The sequence below is a fragment of the Pristiophorus japonicus genome, chromosome 2 (genome assembly GCF_044704955.1).
Source record: "Pristiophorus japonicus isolate sPriJap1 chromosome 2, sPriJap1.hap1, whole genome shotgun sequence".
Lineage (NCBI taxonomy): Eukaryota > Metazoa > Chordata > Chondrichthyes > Pristiophoridae > Pristiophorus > Pristiophorus japonicus.
The window spans coordinates 176,292,527-176,316,149 of NC_091978.1; the positions used below are offsets into that span (position 1 = coordinate 176,292,527).

Genomic DNA, 23,623 nt, shown 5'->3' on the forward strand with positions numbered 1-23,623 from the left:
GCTCCATCTCGAGGGACACCCTGGCCCGGATGTAGGCACGGAAGAGAGGCAGGCAGTCAGGCTGAACGACCCCCTCGACCGCCTGCTGCCTGGACCGGCTGATGGTCCCCCTTGGCCGTGCCCAGGAGCAGTCCTACGAGGAGGCCCTCGGACCTACCCGCTCCCCTCCTCACAGGGTGCCCAAAGATCAGGAGTGTGGGACTGAAGTGCAGCCAGAAATTGAGGAGCAGCCCCTTTAAATAATGAAACAGGGGCTGCAACCTCGTACATTCGATAAAAACGTGGAACACGGACTCTTCCAGACCGCAGAAATTGCAGGTGGCCTGGGAGCCTGTGAACCGGCTTAAAAATTTATTGCACGGGACTGCTCCGTGCACCACCCTCCAGGCCAAGTCCCCGATAAATAATGAGGACACCCGCGTAGAGTGCACTCCATCGGGGACCCCCGCCTCCTCCGGACGGCAAGATGGTACGCCATGGCGTGTCCGGACGGCAGACGAGGATGGCAAGTTTGAGAGTGTGCATGAGCAGCCCGTACAGAAAACCCCTCCGCGCAGAACTGAAAGGCACGGAGGGGATTTCCCCGAGGCGGCTTCAGTTGTGAGGCGCCGGCTCCAGAGGGAGGTTCTGGGGTTTGGCGCCGATGAGGAATTCCGTCCGGACGGGGGTCAGTTCGGACGGGATCGCCCCACGTGCTTGAGCCTCCTCGATACACCTAACGGAGTCAGGGCCCAGTGCTGTTTTTAGCGACTCGATGGCATCGGCCGCGCGGCGGACGTCGGCTGAATTTAAGCGCCGCGCCAGCGTGTCTGGCGCCATCCAGCCCGTTCCTTCGCCATCGAGCAGGTCCCTGACCACCTCGCCAGCCACAGCCCTCTCGTCCAACTGCCACCTAAAACCTCGGTCGTGGAGGTACGGATTCCCGAGCAGCGGCTCCTGCAGGACAGTCGCCACTCCAGCCGGTGGAGAGCTGCGCTTGGTGGAGACTTTGTTCCAGACCCTGGTGAGTTCCTTGTAAAAGACAGGCAGCTCCTGGACGGCGGTCCTGACGCCCCCCAAGCTCACAAACAGGAGCTGCGTGTCGTAGTTGAGACTGTGCTGCTGGCGGAAGAAATACGTCGCCAGCGCACGCCACCTAGGAGGGGGCTTGACGTAAAGGTATCTCTGCAGGATCTAAAGACGGAAAGTCGCTAGCTGGGTGTTGACGCACACCAACGACTGACCGCCCTCCCTAAGCGGGAGACTCAAGACCGCGGCAGAGACCCAGTGCTTCCTGTTGTTCCAGAAGAAGTCCACCAGCTTCTTCTGTATCTTGGCGACAAACGCAGGGGGAGGGGTCAAAGTGACCAGCCGGTACCACAGCATAGCGGCCACCAGCTGGTTTATGACTAGCGCTCGACCTCTGTAGGACAGCACTCGGAGCAGTCCTGTCCAGCGCCCTAGGCGAGCGGCGACCTTGGCCTCCAGCTCGGCGACCAGGCTTCCTCGTCGGGGCTAAGGTAGACTCCCAGATAGAGGAGATGGGTCGTGCTCCAGGCAAAAGGCCTGAGCTCCTCCGGCAGGGAGTCCACCCGCCACTGACCCACCAGGAGTCCGGAACATTTCTCCCAGTTGATCCTGGCGGAGGATGCGGCCGAGTAAATCTCCTGGCACTCACGCATCCTCCGCAGGTCAGCGGGATCCTCTACCGTGAGGAGCACGTCATCGGCGTAAGCCGAGAGGACGACCTCCACACCCGGCCCTTGCAGAGCCAGTCCCGTCAACCTCGTCCGCAGGAGGCGCAGTAAAGGCTCCACGCAGATGGCATATAACTGGCCGGACATGGGGCATCCCTGGCGTACCCCTCTCCTAAAGCGAAGGGGCGCCGTCAAGGACCCGTTAACTTTAATCAGACACTCCGCGGCGGTGTACAAAAGTCGGATCCGGGCGACGAAATGCGTCCCGAACCCGAAAGCGCGCAGAGTCCCGAACAGATAGTCGTGATCCACCCTGTCGAACGCCTTCTCTTGGTCGAGGGATAGGAAGGCGACCGACAGACCAGCCTCCTGGGAATGATGGATGAGGTCCCGGACCAGATGGATGTTATCGTGGATTGTCCGGCCCGGGACCGTGTAGTACTGGTCGGGGTGGATCATGTGGTCCAGCACGGCGCCGAGGCGAGCAGACATCACCCTGGCGAAGAGTTTGTAGTCCGTGCTGAGGAGGGAGACCGGGCGGCAGTTCTTAAGGAGGCGGAGATCGCCCTTCTTAGGCAGCAGGACGATGACTGCCCTGCGCCAAGAGAGGAGCATCTCCCCGGTCGCCAGACTTTCCCCCAGGACCCGGGCGTCCCAGAATGCCCTGTGGAACTCCACGGTCAGCCTGTCCAGCCCCGGAGCTTTTCCCCTCGAGAGCCGGTCGAGGCGCCGGTCAGCTCCGCCAGGCATAGCGGAGCTTCCAGATTTTCGGCGCCCTCCGAGCCGACCTTCGGCAAGTGCTCCCACAAAACTCTACGTGCCTCCTCGCTGGACGGCTCCGGAGAGAACAGAGCCCCGTAATATTCTCGGGCACTGTTGTTGACGCCCTCCGGATCCGAGACGAGAGAGCCGTCGTCGGCCAGCAGCGTCAAGAGCTGCTTACGGACATCCTGTCTTTTTTCCAGCGAGTAGAAGGGGGAGCCGCGGTCTAGATCCCGCAGGAACCGGATCCGCGACCTCACGAACGCGCCTCAGGACCCAACGTACTGCAGGTCCTTCAGCGCGGCCTTCTTCGCTTCGTACACCGTCCGCAGGGCCGGGTCCTCGACGACTTGACCAAGATGGGACTCCAGGTCGAGCACCTCTTTTTCTAGGCGCCCGATCCTGGCCACCAGCCTCTTGGTCGACCTCCTCGCATACTCTTGACAGAAGACGCGGACGTGAGCCTTGCCCACGTCCCACCATAGCCTCAAGGAGGGGAAGCCCTCCTGCTTCCTTCTCCAGTCGGCCCAGAAACGACGGAACGAGTCCTAGAACCGCTCGTCCTCCATCAGCTGGTTGTTAAAATGCCAGTACGCGGACCCCGTCCTCGTGCGGAGCGAAGCGAGCTCCGCTCACACCAGGTGGTGGTCCGAACATGGCACCGGCCGCATGGAGGCCGCCGGGACGCAGGAAACGTACGCCCGAGACACATAAGAATAAAGGTCACAAAGTTGAAGGACAGTCAACAGGTGCATCAATCTCAGGTGGATGTTGACCTGCATATTGAGAAAATATTTTCTTAAGATGCAATGAGGTTAAACTAGTGGAAAGAGAATGTGTAGTACTTCAGGAAGGGAACTGTGGACATTGGGTGATCTTCCACATGCCGTCCAGTTCTACCTCTCCACCGCCTCTCTCTATCTTGGATGAGCCATAATCTCCTCCAGCTAAATACTGAGATGACTGAAGCTATTATCTTCGGTCCTCGCCACAAACTTTGCATCTTCATCACTGAATTGATTTCCCCTCCCCAGCAACTGTCTAGGACTGAACCAGACTGTTCACAACCTAGATTTCCTATTTGATCCAATATCCTCTCCACTTACTTCCACCTCCAGCATAACCTGCCTCCACCCCTATATCTGCTAAAAATCATACACGTTTAAATCACCTACAGATTCAACTATTCCAATGCTCCCATAGCTAATCTTCCACTCTCCATAAATTTCAGCTCATATCACAGAATCATAGAATGGTTACAGCACAGCAGGAGGCCATTCAGCCCCTGCTGGCTCTCTGCAAGAGCACTTCAGCTAGTCCCACACCTCTGCCCTTTCCCTGTAGCCCTGCAAAAAAAATTTCTCCAGGTACTTAGCCAATTCTCTTTTGAAAGCCACGTTTGAGTCTGCTTACACCACCCTTTTAGGCAGTGCATTCCAGATCCTAACCACTCGCTGCATTAAAAAGTTTTTCTGCATGTCGCCTTTGGTTCTTTTCCCAATCAGCTTAAATCTGTGTCCTCTGGTTCTCGACCCTTCCGCCAATTGGAACAGTTTCTCTCTTATCTACTCTGAATAGACCCATCATGATTTGAACACCTCCATCAAATCTCCACTCAACTTTCTCTGCTCTAAGGAGAACAACCCCAGCTTCTCTAGTCTATCCACATAACTGAAGTCCCTCATCTCTGGAACCATTCTTGTCGATCATTTCTGCACCCTCTCGAAGGCCTTCACATCCTTCCTAAAGTGCGGTGCTCAGATTTGAACACAATACTCCAGTTGAGGCCGAACCAGTGTTTTATAAAAGGTTCATCATAACTTCCTTTCTTTTGTACTTTATGCTTCTATTTATGAAGCCCGTATGCTTTTTTAACTGCTTTCTCAACCTGCCCTGCCACCTTCAACGATTTGTGCACATATACCCCCAGGTCTCTCTGTTCATGCACCCGCTTTAGAATGTATTGGCTCTCCTCGCTCTTCCTACCAAAATGTATTACTTTACACTTTTCTGCATTAAATTTCATTGGTCATTTGTCTGTCCATTTCACCAGTCTGTCTATGTCTTCTTGAAGTCTACCACTATCCTCCTCACTGTTCACTATACTTTCAAGTTTTGTGTCATCTGCAAATTTTGAAATTGTGCCCTGTGCACCCAAGTCCAAGTCATTAATGTGCATCAAGAAAAGCAGTGGTTCTAATACCGACCCCTGGGGAACACCACTGTATACCTTCCTCTAGTCTGAAAAAGAACCGTTCAACACGACTCTCTGCTTCCGGTCACCTAGCCAATTTGGTATCCATTCTGCCTCTGTCTCTTTTATTCCATGTGGTTCAACTTTGCTGGCAAGCCTATTATGTGGCACTATATCAAACACCTTTTGGAAGTCCATGTACACCACGGCTTTGCTGTCATCAACCTTTCTGTTACCTCATCAAAAAACTCGATCAAGTTAGTGAAATACAATTTGCCTTTAACAAATCCGTGCTGACTTTCCTTAATTAATCCATACTTGTCCAAGTGACTGCAAATGTTATCCCCGAGTATCATTTCTAAAAGCTATCCCACTAACTAAGTTAAACTGACTGGCCTGTAGTTGCTGGGTTTATCCTTGCACCCTTTTTTGATCAAGGGTGTAACATTTACAATTCTCCAGTCCTCTGGCACCCCTCCTGTATCTAAGGAGGATTGGAAGATTATGGCCAGTACTTCCACAATTTCCACCTTAACTTCCCTCAGCATCTTGGGATGCATCCCATCTGCTTTAGGGGACTTATCTACTTTAGCCAGTATGTAACAAGCCCAACAAGGGAGGGGGCGGTTCTGGACTTAGTTTTGGGGAATGAAGAGGGGCAGTTGGAAGGGGCATCAGTGGGAGAGCATTTTGGTGCTAGTGATCATAATTGAGTAAGATTTAGGGTAGTTATGGCAAAGGACAAAGGGGGACCAGGAATAAAGCTGGGAATGCTTTCTTTGGAACAGAGGCTAAGGGAAGACCTAATTGATAGAATGGATAGGAAGGACCTGTTTCAATTGGCAGAGGAGTCAACAATCAGGAGGCATAGATTTAAAGTAATTGGGGGTGTTTTTAGAGGAGATAGGAAGGGAAATTTCTTCACCCAGAGGGTGGTGGGGGCTTGGAACTCACTGCCTGAAAGGGTGGTAGAGGCAGAGACCCTCACCACATTTAAAAGATACTTGGATGTGCACTTAAAGTGCCGTAACCTACAGGGCTACAGACCAAGAGCTGGAAAGTGGGATTAGGCTGGATAGCTCTTGGTTGGCCGGCGTGGACACGATGTGCCGAAATGGCCTCCTTCTGTGCTGTAACTTTCTATGATTCTATAAGTACAGCCAGCATTTCTAGTAGCTCCTCTATCAATTTTTATTCATCCAGTATCTCCACTACCTCCTCTTTCACTATGACCGGCAGCATCTTCTTCCTTGGTGAAGACAGATGCAAAATACTCATTTAGTAACTCACTTTTTATTTATCCATTCAAGAGATGTGGGTGTCGCTGGCAAGTCCAACAATTATTGCCCATCCCTAATTGCCCTCGAGAAGGAGGTGGTGAGCCACCTTCTTGAACCGCTGCAGACCGTGTGGTGCAGGTACTCCCATAATGCTGTTCAGGAGGGAGTTCCAGGATTTGAACCCAGTGATGAAGAAACAGCGATATATTCCCAAGTCAGGATGGTGTGTAATTTGGAGAGGAACTTGCAGATGACGGTGTTCCTATGCGCCTGCTGCCCATGTCCTTCTAGGTGGTAGAGGTTTGGAAGGAGCAGTCAAAGAAGCCTTGGTGAGTTACTGCAGTGCATATTTAGATGGTACACACTGCAGCCACGGTGCGCCGGTGGTGGAGGAAGTGAATGTTCAAGGTGGTGGATGGGGTGCCAAACAAGCGGGCTGCTTTATCCTGGATGGGTCGAGCTTCTTGAGTATTGTTGGAGCTGCACTCATCCAGGCAAATGGAGAGTATTCCAGCACACTCCTGACTTGTGCCTTGTAGAAAGTGGAAAGGCTTTGGGGAGTCAGAAGGCGAGATACTCGCTGCAAAATACCCAGCCTCTGACCTGCTCTTGTGGCCACATTATTTATGTGGCTAGTCCAGTTAAGTTTCTGGTCAATGGTAACTGCAGGAGGTTGATGGTGGGGGATTCGGTGATGGCAATGCCAAGGCGCATTGGTTAGACTCTCGCTTGTAGGAGACAGTCATTGCCTGGCACTTGTGTAGCGCGAATGTTAATTGCCACTTCTCAGCCCAAGCCTGAATTTTGTCCAGGCCTTGCTACATGTGGGCATGTACTGCTTCATTATCTGAAGAACTGAACACTGTGCAATAATGAGTAAACATCCCTATTTCTGATAACGGAGGGAAGGTCATTGATGAAGCAGTTGAAGATGACATGCCTGAGGAACTCCTGCAGCGATGTCCTGGGGCTGTGATGATTGACCTCCAACCACCACAACCATCTTCCTTTGTGCTAGGTATGACTCCAGCCAGTGGAGAGTTTTTCCCCAGATTCCCATTGACTTCAATTTTACTGGGGCTCCTTGATGCCACACTCAGTCAAATGTTGCCTTGATGTCAAGGGCAGTCACTCTCCCCTCACCTCTGAAATTCACCTCGAAAGCTGTAATGAGGTCTGGACCGAGTGGTCCTGCTGGAATCCAAACTGAGCATCAGTGAGCAGGTTACTGGCAAGTGTTGCTTGATAGCACTGTTGATGACACCTTCCATTACTTTGCTGCTGATTGAGTGTAAACTGATGGGGCAGAAATTGGCCGGATTGGGTTTGTCCCACTTCTTGTGGACAGTACATACCTTGGCAGTTTTTCACATTGTCGGGTAGATGTCAGTGTTGTAGCTGTACTGGAATAGCTTGGCTAGAGATGCAGCTAGTTCTGGAGCACAAATCTTCAGCATGACAGCCGGGATGTTGTCGGGATCCATAGCCTTTTCTGTATCCAGTGCACTCAGCCGCCTCTTGATATCATGTGGAGTGAATCAAATTGGCAGAAGACTGGCTTCTGTGATGGTGGAGACCTCAGGAGGAGGTCGATGTGGTTAATCCACTTTGCACTTCTGGTTGAAAATGGTAGCAAACACTTCAGCCTTGTCTTTTTCACTTGCGTGCTGGCCTCCGCCATCATTGAGAATGGGGATATTCATGGAGCCTCCTCCTCCTGTTATTTGGTTAATTGTCCACCACCATTCATTACTGGATGTGGCAGAACTGCTGAGCTTTGATCTGATCCATTGATTGTGGGATTGCTTAGCTGTGTCTATAAGCATGCGGTTTCCGCTGTTTAGCATGCATGTAGTCCTGTGTTCGAAAAGGAGCCAAAGAGAGGTGTGAGTTGGGGGCCCAGAAGAGGCGAGGGTCCAGGGATAGCACAGGCCAGCCCACACTGCAATATGTGTGCGCACTAGGTCTGTGCAGCAGAGCTGGTCTCCAGTCGTCTTGGATAAGCCTTGCCACTGTCAAGCCCGTGTGGTGGCTGGTGTGCAACGGCCACCACACGTTAAAAAAATCCACGCACAGGCATCTTCCACCCTTCAGTATTTAGTTCGGGATCTGGAATATTAGGTCCTTCATTGAAACATCTGTGAACTTTTTAGCGTGGAAGCAACTCATCCTCAACTCGAGGGACTGCCTATGATGAGTCCTATGTTGCAGCTTCCCTAGGTTGGCACCGCATTTTTAAGTACACCTGGTACTGCTCCTTGCATGCTCTTCTGTACTTCTCATTTAACCAGGATTGGTCCCCTGGTTTAATGTTAATGGTAGAGTGAGGGATATGCCGGGCCATGAGGCTGCAGATTGTGGTGGAATACAATTCTGCTGCTGCTGATGGCCCACAGTGCTTCGTGGAGGCCCAGTTTTGAGCTGCTAGATCTGTTCTGAATTTATCCCTTTTTGCACGTGGTACTGCCACACAACACGATGGAGGGTGTTCTCAGGGTGAAGACTTGACTTTGTCTCCACAAGGACTGTGCAGTTGTCACTGCTACCAATACTACCCTGGACAGATGCATCTGCGACAGGTAGACTGGTGAAGATGAGGTCTAATAGGTTTTTCCCTAGTGTTGGTTCATCCACCACCTGCCGCAGGCCCAGTCTGGTAGCTATATCTTTCAGGACTCAGCCAGCTCGGTCAGTATTGATGACCCGAGCCACTCTTGGTGATGGACATAGAAGTCGCCCACCCAGAGTACATTTTGTGTCCTTGCTACCCTCAGTGCTTTTTTTCCCCCAAGTAGTCTTCAACATGGAGGTATACTGATTCATCAGTTGAGGGAGGGTGGTAGGTGGTAAGCAGCAGGATGTTACCTTGCCCACGCTTGACCTGAAGCCATGAGAATTCATGGGGTCAAGAGTCAATGTTGAGGACTCCCAAGACCACTCCCTCCCGACTGTATACCACTATCCTGCCACCTCTGGTGGGTCTATCCTGGCGATGGGACAGGGCATACCCAGGGATGGTGATGGAGGAATCTGGGACATTGGTTGAAAGGTATGATTCTGTAAGTATGACTATGTCAGGCTGTTGCTTGACCAGTTTGTGGGACAGCTCTCCCAATTTTGGCACAAGTCCCCAAATGTTAGTGAGGAGGACTTTGCAGGGTCGACTGGGTTGCGTTCCCGGTAACCATGTACTCTGCCTTCATGCGCAGGTCTCCTTTTTGGTCCCTAATCAGCCCCACCTCTCCTCTTACTATCATTTACTATTTATATGCCTATAGAAGACTTTTGAATTCTCTTTTACGTTAGCTGTCAATCTATTCTCTACCCCCATTATTTTCTATTTCACTTCCCCTCTGATCTTTCTATATTCAGCCTGACTCTCACTTGTATTCTCGACTTGACATCTGTCATACAAGCTCTTTTTCTGCTTCTTCTTACCATCTCTTTCACCATTCTGGGAGCTCGGACTTTAGTTGCCCTACCTTTCCCGCTCGTGGGAATGTACTTCGACTGTACCCGAACCATGTCATTTTTAAAGGCAGGCCAATGATTGATTAGTTTTGCCTGCCAACCTTTGATTCCAATTTACCTGGGCCAGATCTGTTCTCAACTCACTGAAATTGGCCTTCCTCCAATTAAGTATTTTTACTCTAGATTGCTCCCTGTCCTTTTCCATAGCTAATCTAAATCTTATGACACTACGATTTGTTCCCTAGATGATCCCCTACTAACACTTGCTCCACTTACCCCACCTCACTCCCCAGAACCAGGAATGCCTCCTTCCTCATTGGGCCAGCAATGAACTGATCAAGAAAGTTCTCCTGAACACACTTCAGAAATGTTTTCCCCTCTCTGCCCTTTACACTATTACCATCCCAGTTTACATTAGGATTGTTGAAGTCCCCCATTATCACTACTATATAGTTCTTGCACCTCTCTAATTTCCCTGAAATTTTGCTCCTCTGTATCTATCCCACATGTGGTTGTTCAGGACACAGAAAGCGTCCTGGAGTTCCCACATGGCACAAAATGTGCATACAGGACTGAGATGTTCTGCCAAGCTTCTATTTAATAGACTATTAACAAACTTACAGAAATAAACTTAAGACTAAGGGGGAGAAATTCGGGAACGCCCCATTTGGAGTGCTAACTTTTAAAAGTTAAAAGCCAGACGCTAATAATTTTCAACAAAAAAAATTTGGGGTTTGCATTCCAGGAAGGAAGTGGAGCGCTAAATCAAGCACCCCTCTTCATTCGTGGAGCCCAACATGATGCAGGCGGGGCGGGGCTGTAGTTGTGCAGTGCTGCACAATGGGCCGTGCAGCACTGCCGCGTTCGGAGGCTCCTTCCCTCCCTTAAAGGGAAGGGCCATCGCTGCAGGCTCTGCATTGGAAACACTTACCTGGTCCCTGACCGCAGCCACGATCCAGCCCAATCAGCCCGATGCACTGCAGCAGAGTGCCGGACTGATCGATTCGCGGCCAAAGAGGATTAAAAAAAAAATTGACAGACACCATTGTAAAAATGTTTCACTTACCTCGTCCACCTCGCCTTTAAGTTTCCCCCCTGAAGTGCCCGGCCTCCCGATCAATGCCTCCTGCAGCTGCCGGTGTTTTCACCCGGCGATGCTGCAGGGGACAGAACAAAGTTCGGGTCTGGGCGCTACACATGGTGATGGGCACAATGTCCTACCGAATTTCGTGGGAGTCGTTTATCTCGCGCACCCGGTCAGTAAATGTTTAGCGCCCCGTTACTGTCCCCCTGGAGGCAATAACAAGAGGTGCTAAGTAGGCCAATTTCTAGACCTAAGAGTCTTAAAGGTTGGGCTTATCTTTAACTAAGAGCGAGAGAAGCAGCCGGAGATAAAGTCTTTATTCAAATGATGATTTATAGTTACATTAATTAGATTACAACTATCACCCAAAGCTCTGTTGCCCAAGTCCTATACCATATCAAGTACTCTGTACTCGCTGGCCTACATTGGCTCCTAGTCCCCCAATGCCTCCAAATTATAATTCTCATCCTTGTGTTTAAATCTCTACATGGCCTCATCCCTCAACCCCATTTCTGTAACGTTTTCCAGCCTTACAACACTCCCACACTGAAATCTCCATTCCCCTTACTCTGGCCTCTTGTTTGTCCCCTCCTTCCTTTGCCCCATCATCTCACATTTATCTACATTAAGATTTATCTGCTCAATCTACTCACCAGTCCATGTCCTCCTGAAGTCGCAGATAAGCACATTCTCTATTTTTGTGTCATCTGCAAATATCTTTGGTACTTTAACCAACTTGCTATCCAAGCTGCTTCATTCTCTTTAATACTGTGCACCTTAATTTTACCAACAAGCCTTCTATGTGGTAAACAGGGAAAAACTATTTCAATTGGTTTATGAACTAATAACTAGATGGCATAAATTATCACCTAGAGAAAATAGGAATAGATTAGGAGAATGTTTTGAAGTAGAGGGTTGCTGGGACATGGCATAGAATCATAGAATGATACAGCACAGGAGGCCATTTGGCCCATCGTGCCTGTGCCGGTTCTGTGAAAGAGCTATCCAATTAGTACTACTGCCCTTCTCTTTCCCCAGAGGCTTGAAAACTTTTCCGCTAATATTTATCCAATTTCCGTTTGAAAGTTATTATTGAATCTTTTTCCATCACCCTTTCAGGCAGTGCATTCCAGATCATAACTGCTGTGTAATTTATTTCTCATGTCGCCTCTGGTTCTTTTGCCAATTACCTTAAATCTGTGTTCTCTGGTGACCCTTTTGCCAATGTAAACAGTTCCTCCTTATTTATTCTATCAAAACCTTCATGATTTTGAATGCCTCTATTAAATCTCCCATTTACCATCTCAGTTTTGAGAACAAGCCCAGTTTCTCTACGTAACTGAAGTCTTTCATCCCTGGTACCATTCCAGTAAATCTCCACTACACCCTCCAAGGCCTTGGCATCCTTCTTAAAGTGTGATGTCCAGAATTGGCCACAGTACTCCAGCTGGGGCCTAACCAGTGTTTTATAAAGATGCAGCATCACTTCCTTCCTTTTGTACTCTGTGTCCCTCTTTAAAAAGCCAAAAATCCCATATGGCTTTTTAAACAGCCTTCTCAATTTATCCTGCCATCTTCAAAGACATGCAAGTACACTCCCAGATCTCTCCGTTGCTGCACCCCCTTTAAAATTGTACCATTTAGTTCATATTGCTGCTCCTCATACTTCCTATCACACAAATCACTTCACATTTCTCTGCATTAAATTTCATCTGCCACGTGTCTGCCCATTACACCAATCTGTCTGGTCATCCTGAAGTCTGTTACCACTGTTGACTACATTTCCGCGTTTCGGGTCATCTGCAAATTTTGAAATGGTGCCCTATGTACCCAAGCCCATGTCATATATCAAAAAAAGCAGTAGCCCCAACACCGACTCCTGGGGGAGGCCACACTTCTTCCAGTCTGAAAAACAACCGATCACTACTACTCTCTGTCCCTTAGCCAATTTCTTATACATGCAGCCAGTACCCCTTTAATCCCTTGGGCTTCAAGTCTATTATGTGATACTTTATCAAACATCTTTTGAAAGTCCATATACAGAACATCAACTGCACTACCCTTATCAACCCTCTCCATTACTTCATCAAAGAACTCTATCAAGTTAGTCAAACACAATTTGCCTTTAACAAATCCGTGCTGGCTGTCACCCCCACCCCCCCGCAATCAAAACTCTCAAGCACAACCATCAATAAATAAAAAATAAAACTGAAGTCCTACCTCGGCCCGAGAAGTCAGTGGACCGGCCGGCTAGTGCAGGAGGCCACTCGGTGCGGCGAAGATCGGGGCCTGCTCACAGCCCATAGGGAAGGCAGGAGCACGCGCGCAGACTTCACTGCGCATGTGCGCAGCTGCCGGCATTGCTTTCTGCGCTGGCCTGTTGCTCCGCCACCCACTTCACTAGCTAAGCCATGCTGGGACACCAGAGAGTCGGCAGAGCAGGCAGGAGGAGGCTCCGTTTCCAGCGCGCAAAGTCGGCGCATTTAAGGTAAGTGCGCCGAAAAAAGGTGTTGGGGAAAATTGGACCCTATATCTTTAGTCATCCAGAAAACTCCAGCTTAAGATACCTTTCCTCCTCATGGGAAAGGTTACTGCACATGATAAAAGTTCATGGGGTTGGGGGTAATATTAGCATGGATAGAGGATTGGCTAACAAACAGAGAACAGAGAGTCGGGATAAATAGTTCATTCTCTGGTTGGCAACCAGTAACTAGTGGGGTGCCGCAGGGATCAGTGCTGGGACCCCAACTATTTACAATCTATATCAATGACTTGGACGAAGGGACTGAGTGTAACGTAGCCAAGTTTGTTGACGATACAAAGATGGGAGGAAAAGCAATGTGTGAGGAGGACATAAAAAATCTGCAAAAGGACATAGACAGGCTAAGCGAGTGGGCAAAAATTTAGCAGATGGAGTATAATGTTGGAAAGTGTGAGGTCATGCACTTTGGCAGAAAAAAATCAGAGCAAGTTATTATTTAAATGGAGAAAGATTGCAAAGTGCTGCAGTACAGCGGGATCTGGGGGTACTTGTGCATGAAACACAAAAGGATAGTATGCAGGTACAGCAAGTGATCAGGAAAGCTAATGGAATCTTGGCCTTTATTGCAAAGGGGATGGTGTATAAAAGCAGGGAAGTCTTGTTACTGCATGCAGTTTTGGTTTCCATATTTACGAAAGGAAATACTTACTTTGGAGGTAGTTCAGAGAAGGTTCACTAGGTTGATTCTGGGGATGAGGGGATTGACTTATGAGGAAAGGTTGAGTAGGTTGGGCCTCTATTCATTGGAATTCAGAAGAATGAGGTGATCTTATCAAAACATATAAGATTATGAGGGGGCTTGACAAAGTGGATGCAGAGAGGATGTTTCCATTGATGGGTGAGACTAGAACTAGAGAGCATGATCTTAGAATAAGGGGCCGCCCATTTAAAACAGAGATGAGGAGAAATTTCTTCTGAGGGTTGTAAATCTGTGGAATTCGCTGCCTCAGAGAGCTGTGGAAGCTGGGACATTGAATAAATTTAAGACAGAAATAGACAGTTTCTTAAACGATAAGGGGATAAGGGGTTATGGGGAGCGGGTGTGGAAGTAGAGCTGAGTCCATGATCAGATCAGCCATGATCTTTTTGAATGGCGGAGCAGGCTCGAGGGGCCATATGGCCTACTCCTGTTTCTATTTATGTTCTTATCGAAACATAGAAAACAGGTGCAGGAGTAGGCATTCGGCCCTTCGAGCCTGCACCACCATTCAATAAGATCATGGCTGATCATTCACCTCAGTACCCCTTTCCTGCTTTCTCTCCATACCCGTTGATCCCTTTAGCCGTAAGGGCCATATCTAACTCCCTCTTGAATATATCCAATGAACTGGCATCAACAACTCTCTGTGGTAGGAAAGTCCACAGGTTAACAACTCTCTGAGTGAAGAAGTTTCTCCTCATCTCAGTCCTAAATGGCTTACCCCTTATCCTTAGAATATGACCCCTGGTTCTGGACTTCCCCAACATTGAGAACATTCTTCCTGCATCTAACCTGTCCTGTCCCGTCAGAATTTTATATGTTTCTATGAGTTCCCCTCTCATCCTTCTAAACTCCAATGAATACAGTCGATCCAATCTCTCCTCATATGTCAGTCCTGCCATCCCAGGAATTAGTCTGCTGAACCTTCGCTGCACTCCCTCAATAACAAGAACATCCTTCCTCAGATTAGGAGACCAAAACTGAACACGCTATTCAGGGTCAGGCCTCACTAAGGCTCTGTACAACTGCAGTAAGACCTCCCTGCTCCTATACTCAAATCCCCTAGCTATGAAGGCCAACATACCATTTGCCTTCTTCACCGCCTGCTATACCTGCATGCCAACTTTCAATGACTGATATACCATGACACCCAGGTTTCATTACACCTCCCCTTTTCCTATTCTGCCGTCATTCAGATAATATTCTGCCTTCATGTTTTTGCCACCAAAGTGGATAACCTCACATACATCCACATTATACTGCATCTGCCACGCGTTTGCCTACTCACCTAACCTGTCCAAGTCACCCTGCAGCCTTTTAGCGTCCTCCTCACAGCTCACACCACAACCCAGCTTAGTGTCATCTGCAAATTTGGAGATATTACACTCAATTCCCTCATCCAAATCATTAATGTATATTGTAAATAGCTGGGGTTCCAGCACTGAGCCCTGCGGCACTCCACTAGTCACTGCCTGCCATTCTGAAAAGGACCCGTTTATCTCGACTCTCTGCTTCCTGTCTGCCAACCAGTTCCCTATCCAAGTCAGTACATTACCCCTAATACCACGTGCTTTAATTTTGCACACCAATCTCTTGTGTGGGACCTTGTCAAAAGCCTTTTGAAAGTCCAAATACACCACATCCACTGGTTCTCCCTTGTCCACTCTACCAGTTACATCCTCAAAAAATTCTAGAAGATTTGTCAAGCAGGATTTCCCTTTCATACATCCACACTGACTTGGACCGATCCAGTCACTGCTTTCCAAATGTACTGCTTTTCCATCTTTAATAATTGATTCCAACATTTTCCCCACTACTGGTATCAGGCTAACTGGTCTATAATTACCCATTTTCTCTCTCCTTTTTTAAAAAGTGGTGTTACATTAGCTACCCTCCAGTCCATAGGAACCGATCCAGAGTCGATAGACTGTTGGAAAATGATCACCAATGCATTTCTAGGGCTACTTCTCAAAGTACTCTGGGATGCAGACTATCAGGCCTCAGGGATTTATCGGCCTTCAATCCCATCAATTTCCCTAACACAATGTCCCGCCTAATAAGGATTTCCTTCAGTTCCTCCTTCCCACTAGACCCTCGGTCCCCTCGTATTTCCGGAAGGTTATTCGTATCTTCTTTTGTGAAGACAGAACCAAAGAATTTGTTTAACTGATGAATCTGAATGTGTGTAGTCTGCACCCAAATGATCTCCTCATTGAAGACATCCCATCGCTCACTTATAAGGCAAGTCCTACAAGAGACAGATGTGTAAAGAGAATCCATATAGCTTTTAAAAGTGTAGATATACATTTTTTTTAAGCAAAAATGTAAAAGGGTATGGAGAAAATGCAGGGGGGGAATGGGATAAAGTGGATAGCTGTTTGAGAGAGCTGGTACAGCCTCAATGACTGAATGACCTCCGTCTGTTCTGTTAAATTCTATGATGTGAGATTAGATTGTCTTTACATACTCGGCCTGCAAGACTTTACATACTGGCTAAATTTTAAAACAGTAACCCTTATTCTGAACATTTTACTAGACATCCTAGTGTTTTAAGGAAATGTTAATGGTAGGGGAGATAAATAACAATGACCTCATACAAAATAAAGAACTATACTAGGGAGCATTGTACAGGACTTATTTTTTAAAAAGTATAAAGCTCACCTCCATTAATACAGTATTAATCTGTGGATTTAAAACCTCTGCCTTCGTTTTAGCCTGTAAAAATAACATGTAGTAAATTACACAAAAGCAATTAAAATGCAATTAAAAAAAATCTGCCTATTTTAATTTGGCTGACTCTTTAAAATATGGGAGGAATTTCATCAGTATGATAAAAAGTAAAGAAGGTACTTTTAGGTTTTAATTACTATGAATAGTAAGTACAAATCAGTGCTTGTTATGTAAAGTAATTAATATATGTTTAAAAATAATCCTATTTACAGTGAAGTATCTTTTGCCCTGCATTTTCTCAGCAATGCATTCTTACTTCATGGAATTCTTAACTTGTGGTGCTCCAATTAATGGTCCAACCAAAAATATATTGAACTTCTTTTGGACTGTGAGATGACCATTAAGCTAACTGATCACCTTGATGTCCATATAACAGTTTCAAGCAGACATCTTCTGCAAACTTACGACAAAAGTGATTAAATATATATAATTACAATAACTTACCCCTGCTTGAATCAAACAGGAAGCAAATTTCTTAGCGAGTGAGGACATTTCCTTACACATAGCAACAGTTAACCTGGATCAACATAAAATAAAATATGATTTCTAAAACAAAATCTTAAATAATCAAACTTGCATACAAATGCTTGGTAAGAGTTATACATAAAAGCTTTCACATGCAATCCTAGAATAGTTATGCAAGACTAAACTGAATGCTCAAGCATGTTCTGATTTATTATGCATCTCAGCCTGTAACAGTGAAAGGAAGTCTCATGCCCTCAGAAGATAATTAATGCTGCAGATTTAAAACAAAATATTTTTATTTTAGTTTTTCTCATGTCTTTCCCTTAATCCCATGGGCATGTCCCAATCTTCATTTTGCTTCCTGTACAATGATTTAAATGTAATTTCTATTTCCTGTTTCTTACTTCTGGCTTTGTAGTCTGCATGTCTCAGTGAGGATTCTTCAATCTGATTGGTTTAAGAGCCTCTCTGCTGTTTCACCTGCTCACAGACACCACAGATCCCATGTAGAGGGTGCCCCATTCAAACAGACACTGGATGACTGAAGTCGCCGCTGACAAGCCCGCTAAAGGTCTCTGGGCAAATGTACGCAAGGCGAACAGCAAAAGCTGTTCCTTTGCCGCTCCATGCAAAATCCGAGCCATAGATATTCTCAAGATGCCCTAAAGCACTTCACATCCAATTGATTATTTTGAAGTGTAATGACGATTATGTAGACTAAATGTGGCAGACATTTTGCACACACCAAAATTTCACAAGGAGCAATGGAATGAATGGCCAGTTCATCTATTTTTTTTATGTAATCGTGTAAATTATGAAACTAAAATTCATAGATCCCATGTAAAGCTCATTTATCCCAAACTACCCACATCACAATATTTAATTAAAAGTAAAGTCATAAGCTACATCCTTTATATTGAAACTAGACGGCATAGTTTACATAATTTATCCACAATTAGAATGCACTTGGATATAGGTGAAATAAGGTTTTGAACTTAAAAAAAAAATTAACAGTGAAAGGAAGCCATATTAAGATAGTGATATTTGTTTTGACAGCGAGGTAATGGATGACAATGGGATAAGAAGTGATTAGGGCCTCCTCAACCTCAATTGACAAAGTTGAATAGGTTAAAAGAATTTTGCCTCATGTAATTTTGTGATAAAAAGCACAATGAAAGTTCATGCCATAAACTCTTATTTAATGCAAATATAAATTATAACTAAAGAAATTTATTACAATTCTTAAGAAAAGAATTGAAAGATCTCACTGCATGCCCACAACAGGCCAAGAAAATAGTAACTTTTTCACATGGAGTTTTTAAAAATTTTAGTCCGTGAATAATGAAGATAATTTGACTATTTGAAAAGACGAAGACTTGCATTTATATAGCACCTTCCACGACCTCAGGACATCCCAAAGCACTTTACAGCCAATGAAGTGCTTTTGAAGTGTAGTCACTTGCTGTAATGTAGGAAAACGCAGCCACAAACAGCAATGTGATAATGACCAGATAACCTGTTTTTAGAAACACAGAAAATAGGTGCAGGAGTAGGCCATTCGGCCCTTTGAGCCTGCACCATCATTCAATAAGATCATGGCTGATTATTCACCTCAGTACCCCTTTCCTGCTTTCTCTCCATACCCCTTGATCCCTTTCGCCGTAAGGGCCATACATATCTAACTCCCTCTTGAATATATCCAATGAACTGGCATCAACAAGTCTCTGCGGTAGGAAATTCCACAAGTTAACAACTCTGAGTGAAGAAGTTTCTCCTCATCTCAGTCCTAAATGGCTTACCCCTTATTCTTAGACTATGTCCCCTGGTTCTGGACTTCCCCAACATCGGGAACATTGTTCCTGCATCTAACCTGTCCAGTCCCATCAGAATTTTATATGTTTCTATGAGATCCCCTCTCATCCTTCTAAACTCCAGTGAATACAGGCTCAGTCATTCCAGTCTCTCCTCATATGTCAGTCCTGCCATCCCAGGAATCAGTCTGGTGAACCTTCGCTGCACTCCCTCAGATTAGGAGACCAAAACTGAACACAATATTCCAGGTGAGGCCTCACGAAGGCCCCATACAACTCCAGTAAGACCTCCCTGCTCCTATACTCTAATCCCCTAGCTATGAAGGCCAACATACCATTTGCTTTCTTCACCACCTGCTGTACCTGCATGCCAACTTTAAATGACGGGTGTCATGGTACATCAAGGTCTTGTTGCACCTCTCCTTTTCCTAATCTGCCGCCATTCAGATAATATTCTGCCTTTGTGTTTTTGCCACCAAAGTGGATAACCTCACATTTATCCACATTATACTGCATCTGCCACACGTTTGCCCACTCACCTAACCTGTCCATGTCCCTCTGCAGCCTTTGAACGTCCTCCTCACAGCTCACACTGCCACCTAGCTTAGTGTCATCTGCAAACTTGGGAGCTATTACACTCAATTCCTTCATCCAAATCATTAATGTATATTGTAAATAGCTGGGGTCCCAGCACCCTGTTGATTGGGGGATAAATATTGGCTAGGACACCGGGGATACCTCTCCTACTCTTCTTCGAAATAGTGCCATGGAATCTTTTACGCCCACTTGAGAGAGCAGATAGGGCCTTGGTTTAACCTCTCATCTAAAAGTCAGCACTTCCGACAGTGCAGCACTCCCTCAGTACTGTATTGGAGTGTCAGCCTAGGTTTTTATGCTCGAGTCTCTGGACTGGGACTTGACAGAGGCGAAGTTGCTATCAATTGAGCCATGACATTTCTCAGCAGCCAGCTAAAGAGAAGCAGAGACCTGGGATAAGTCATATGCACACTTCTTTAGGTTAAGTGAGAAGGGAGTGGGAGGGTTAGAAGGAAAAATATTGAAAAATAGTACATTTAAAAAAATATTGGCAGCAAATTCCATCTCCTGCATAATACTGCCGTTGTAAGAATATTTCTTTCCTAAGCACAGTATATTGAACACACACATTTTTGATTAAATCAAATAAAATTATTCCAAATGATGATCAACAATCTAGTTTTAAGTCTTACGCAGTGAGAATTTTAGCCTGATCCAATGCTGGTTTCTCCACATCCTGTCCATGAAGTATTAACTCAGCCACCTTATGGAGTTGTTCAATGCAGCGTGCTGTTATCTCAGCCAGACTCTCAATGGATAACATCACAACATCCTGCATTCAAAACACAGGGTTTTTTTTTAAAACAAATATTTTCTCTACAATTTTTGCCCCTTCTTCCTTGCTGGTTAGTATTCCCAAAGCGCCAGCCACCTTACACTATCTTGTCCAAATGGACATTACCATGTACAATCTTCAACTATGAACATCACAGCCAAGCCCAATCCTATCCCCACTTTATGTCCACTCAGGCACTTCCAGTAGAACTTGTTAGATGAAGAACCCACCCTTTTGCCCTCCATAACCCAGGAGCGCTGGGTAATTCTCCTGCCGCTGCCCCATCTAATATCAACTAATTCAGCAGAGACTAGAGATTCAACCTGGCACCTTCTAGGGTTATTTGGCTCAGTTATTCACTGGATAACTGAGCCATCAAGGAATTGTTAGATTATTAATTCTAGTTGTATAAAACCTAAAAAGAACGAATGAGAGTTTATATAATGCTTTATTGGTCCGGATTTGGCTGAACTAATAATGGCAGGCTGTTGGTGCTGCTGTTGCAGAAGGGAGGGATTCAAATTCCTGGGACCAGTACAAAGCGGACGGTCTGCACCTGGGTAGGACCGGAACCAATGTTCTAGGGGGAGTGTTTGCTAGTGCTGTTGGGGAGGAGTTAAACTACTATGGCAGGGGGATGGGAACCTATGCAGGGAGATAGAGGGAAACAAAATGGAGTCAGAAGCAAAATATAGAAAGGAGAATAGTAAAAGTGGAGGGCAGAGAAACCCAAGGCAAAAAACAAAAAGGGCCACATTACGGCAAAATTCTAAAGGGGCAAAGTGTGTTTAAAAAAAACAAGCCTGAAGGCTCTGTGCCTCAATGCGAGGAGTATTCGGAATAAGGTGGATGAATTAACTGCGCAGATAGCAGTTAACGGATACGATGTGATTGGCATCACGGAGACATGGCTCCAGGGTGACCAAGGCTGGGAACTCAACATCCAAGGGTATTCAGCATTTATGAAGGATAGACAGAAAGGAAAAGAAGGCGGGATGGCGTTGCTGGTTAAAGAAGAAATCAATGCAATTGCAAGGAAGGACATTGGCCTGGATGATGTGAAATCTGTATGGATAGAGCTGCGGAATTCCAAAAGACAGAAAACGCTAGTGGGAGTTGTGTATAGACCACCAAATAGTAGTAGTGAGGTTGGGGACAGCATCAAAGAAGAAATAAGGGATGTGTGCAATAAAGGTATAGCAGTAATCATGGGCGACTTTAATCTACATATTGATTGGGCTAACCTAACTGGTAGCAATGCGGTGGAGGAGGATTTCCTGGAGTGTATTAGGGATGGTTTTCGAGACCAATATGTCGACAGGGAGCTGGCCATCCTAGACTGGGTGATGTGTAATGAGAAGGGACTAATTAACAATCTTGTTGTGCGAGGCCCCTTGGGGAAAAGTGACCATAATATGGTAGAATTCTTTAATAAGATGGAGAGTGACAAAGTTAATTCGGAAACTAGGGTCCCGAACTTAAGGAAAGGTAACTTCGACGGTATGAGGCATGAATTGGCTAGAATAGACTGGCAAAGGATACTCAAAGGGTTGATGGTGGATAAGCAGTGACAAACATTTAAAGATTACATGAATGAACTTCAGCAATTGTTCATCCCTGTCTGGAGTAAAAATAAAACTGGGACGGTAGCTCAACCATGGCTAACAAAGGAAATTAAGGATAGTGTTAAAGCCAAGGAAGAGGCATATAAATTGGCTAAAAATTGCAACAAACCTGAGGACTGGGAGAAATTTAGAATTCAACAGAGAAGGACTAAGGGTTTAATTAGGAGGGGGAAAATAGAGTATGAGAGGAAGCTTGCAGGGAATATAAAAACTGACTGCAAAAGCTTCTATAAATATGTGAAGAGAAAAAGATTAGTAAAGACAAACATAGGTCCCTTGCAGTCGGATTCAGGTGAATTTATTATGGGGAACAAAGAAATGGCAGACGAATTGAACCAATACTTCGGTTCTGTCTTCACGAAGGAAGATACAAATAACCTTCCGAAGGTACTAAGGGACAGTGGGTCGAGTGAGAAGGAGGAACTGAAGGATATCCTTATTAGGCGGGAAATTGTGTTAGGGAAATTGATGGGATTGAAGTCTGATAAATCCCCGGGGCCTGATAGTCTGTATCCCAGAGTACTTAAGGAAGTGGCCCTTGAAATAGTGGATGCATTGGTGATCATTTTCCAACAGTCTATTGACTCTGGATCAGTTCCTATGGACTGGAGGGTAGCTAATGTAACACCACTTTTTAAAAAAGGAGGGAGAGAGAAAACGGATAATTATAGACCAGTTAGCCTGACATCGGTAGTGGGGAAAATGTTGGAATCAATCATTAAGGATGAAATAGCAGCGCATTTGGAAAGCAGTGACAGGATCGGACCAAGTCAGCATGGATTTATGAAAGGGAAATCATACTTGACGAATCTTCTGGAATTTTTTGAGGATGTAACTAGCAGAATGGACAAGGGAGAACCAGTAGATGTGGTATATTTGGACTTTCAAAAGGCTTTTGACAAGGTCCTGCACAAGAGATTGGTGTGCAAAATCAAAGCACATGGTATTGGGGGTAATATACCGACGTGAATAGGGAACTGGTTGGCAGACAGGAAGCAGAGAGTCGGGATAAACGGGTCCTTTTCAGAATGGCAGGCAGTGACTAGTGGAGTGTCGCAGGGCTCAGTGCTGGGACCCCAGCTGTTTACAATGTACATTAATGATTTAGATGAAGGAATAGAGTGTAATATCTCCAAGTTTGCGGATGACACTAAACTGCGTGGCGGTGTGAGCTGTGAGGAGGACGCTAAGAGGCTGCAGGGTGACTGGGACAGGTTAGGTGAGTGGGCAAATACATGGCAGATGCAGTATAATGTGGATAAATGTGAGGTTATCCATTTTGGGGCAAACACACAAAGGCAGAATATTATCTGAATGGCGGCAGATTAGGAAAAGGGGAGGTGCAACGAGACCTGGGTGTCATGGTTCATCAGTCACTGAAAGTGGGCATGCAGGTACAGCAGGCGGTAAAGAAGGCAAATGGTATGTTGGCCTTCATAGCTAGGGGATTTGAATATAGAAGCAGGGCGGTCTTAATGCAGCTGTACAGGGCCTTCGTGAGGCCTCACCTGGAATATTGTGTTCAGTTTTGGTCTCCTAGTCTGAGGAAAAACTTTCTTGCTATTGAGGGAGTGCAGCGAAGGTTCACCAGACTGATTCCAGGGATGGCTGGGCTGTCATATGAGGAGAGACTGGATCAACTGGGCCTTTATTCACTGGAGCTTAGAAGGATGAGAGGGGATCTCATAGAAACGTATAATATTCTTACAGGACTGGACAGGATAGATGTGGGAAGAATGTTCCCGATGTTAGGGAAGTCCAGAACCAGGGAACATAGTCTTAGGATAAGGCGTAGGCCATTTAGGACTGAGATGAGGAGAAACTTCTTCACTCAGAGTTGTTAACCTGTGGAATTCCCTGCCGCAGAGAGTTGTTGGTGCCAGTTCATTGGATATATTCAAGAGGGAGTTA

The 23,623-nt window shown here is 46.2% G+C and overlaps 1 protein-coding gene across 9 annotated transcripts in view; it reads right to left on the reverse strand.

Moving 5' to 3' along the window:
- The window catches only part of fam114a1 (family with sequence similarity 114 member A1), a 79,920-nt gene that overhangs the window by 4,831 nt on the left and 51,466 nt on the right, over positions 1–23,623 (reverse strand). For all 9 annotated transcript variants that reach the window (XM_070870496.1, XM_070870475.1, XM_070870489.1 and 6 more), the window contains exons 11-13: positions 19,945–20,084; positions 16,884–16,956; positions 16,371–16,424 (exon numbers count right to left, since the gene is read on the reverse strand). In XM_070870496.1, coding sequence (XP_070726597.1) covers positions 16,371–16,424; positions 16,884–16,956; positions 19,945–20,084 — 267 coding nt within the window. The remainder of the gene's footprint in view (positions 1–16,370; positions 16,425–16,883; positions 16,957–19,944; positions 20,085–23,623) is intronic.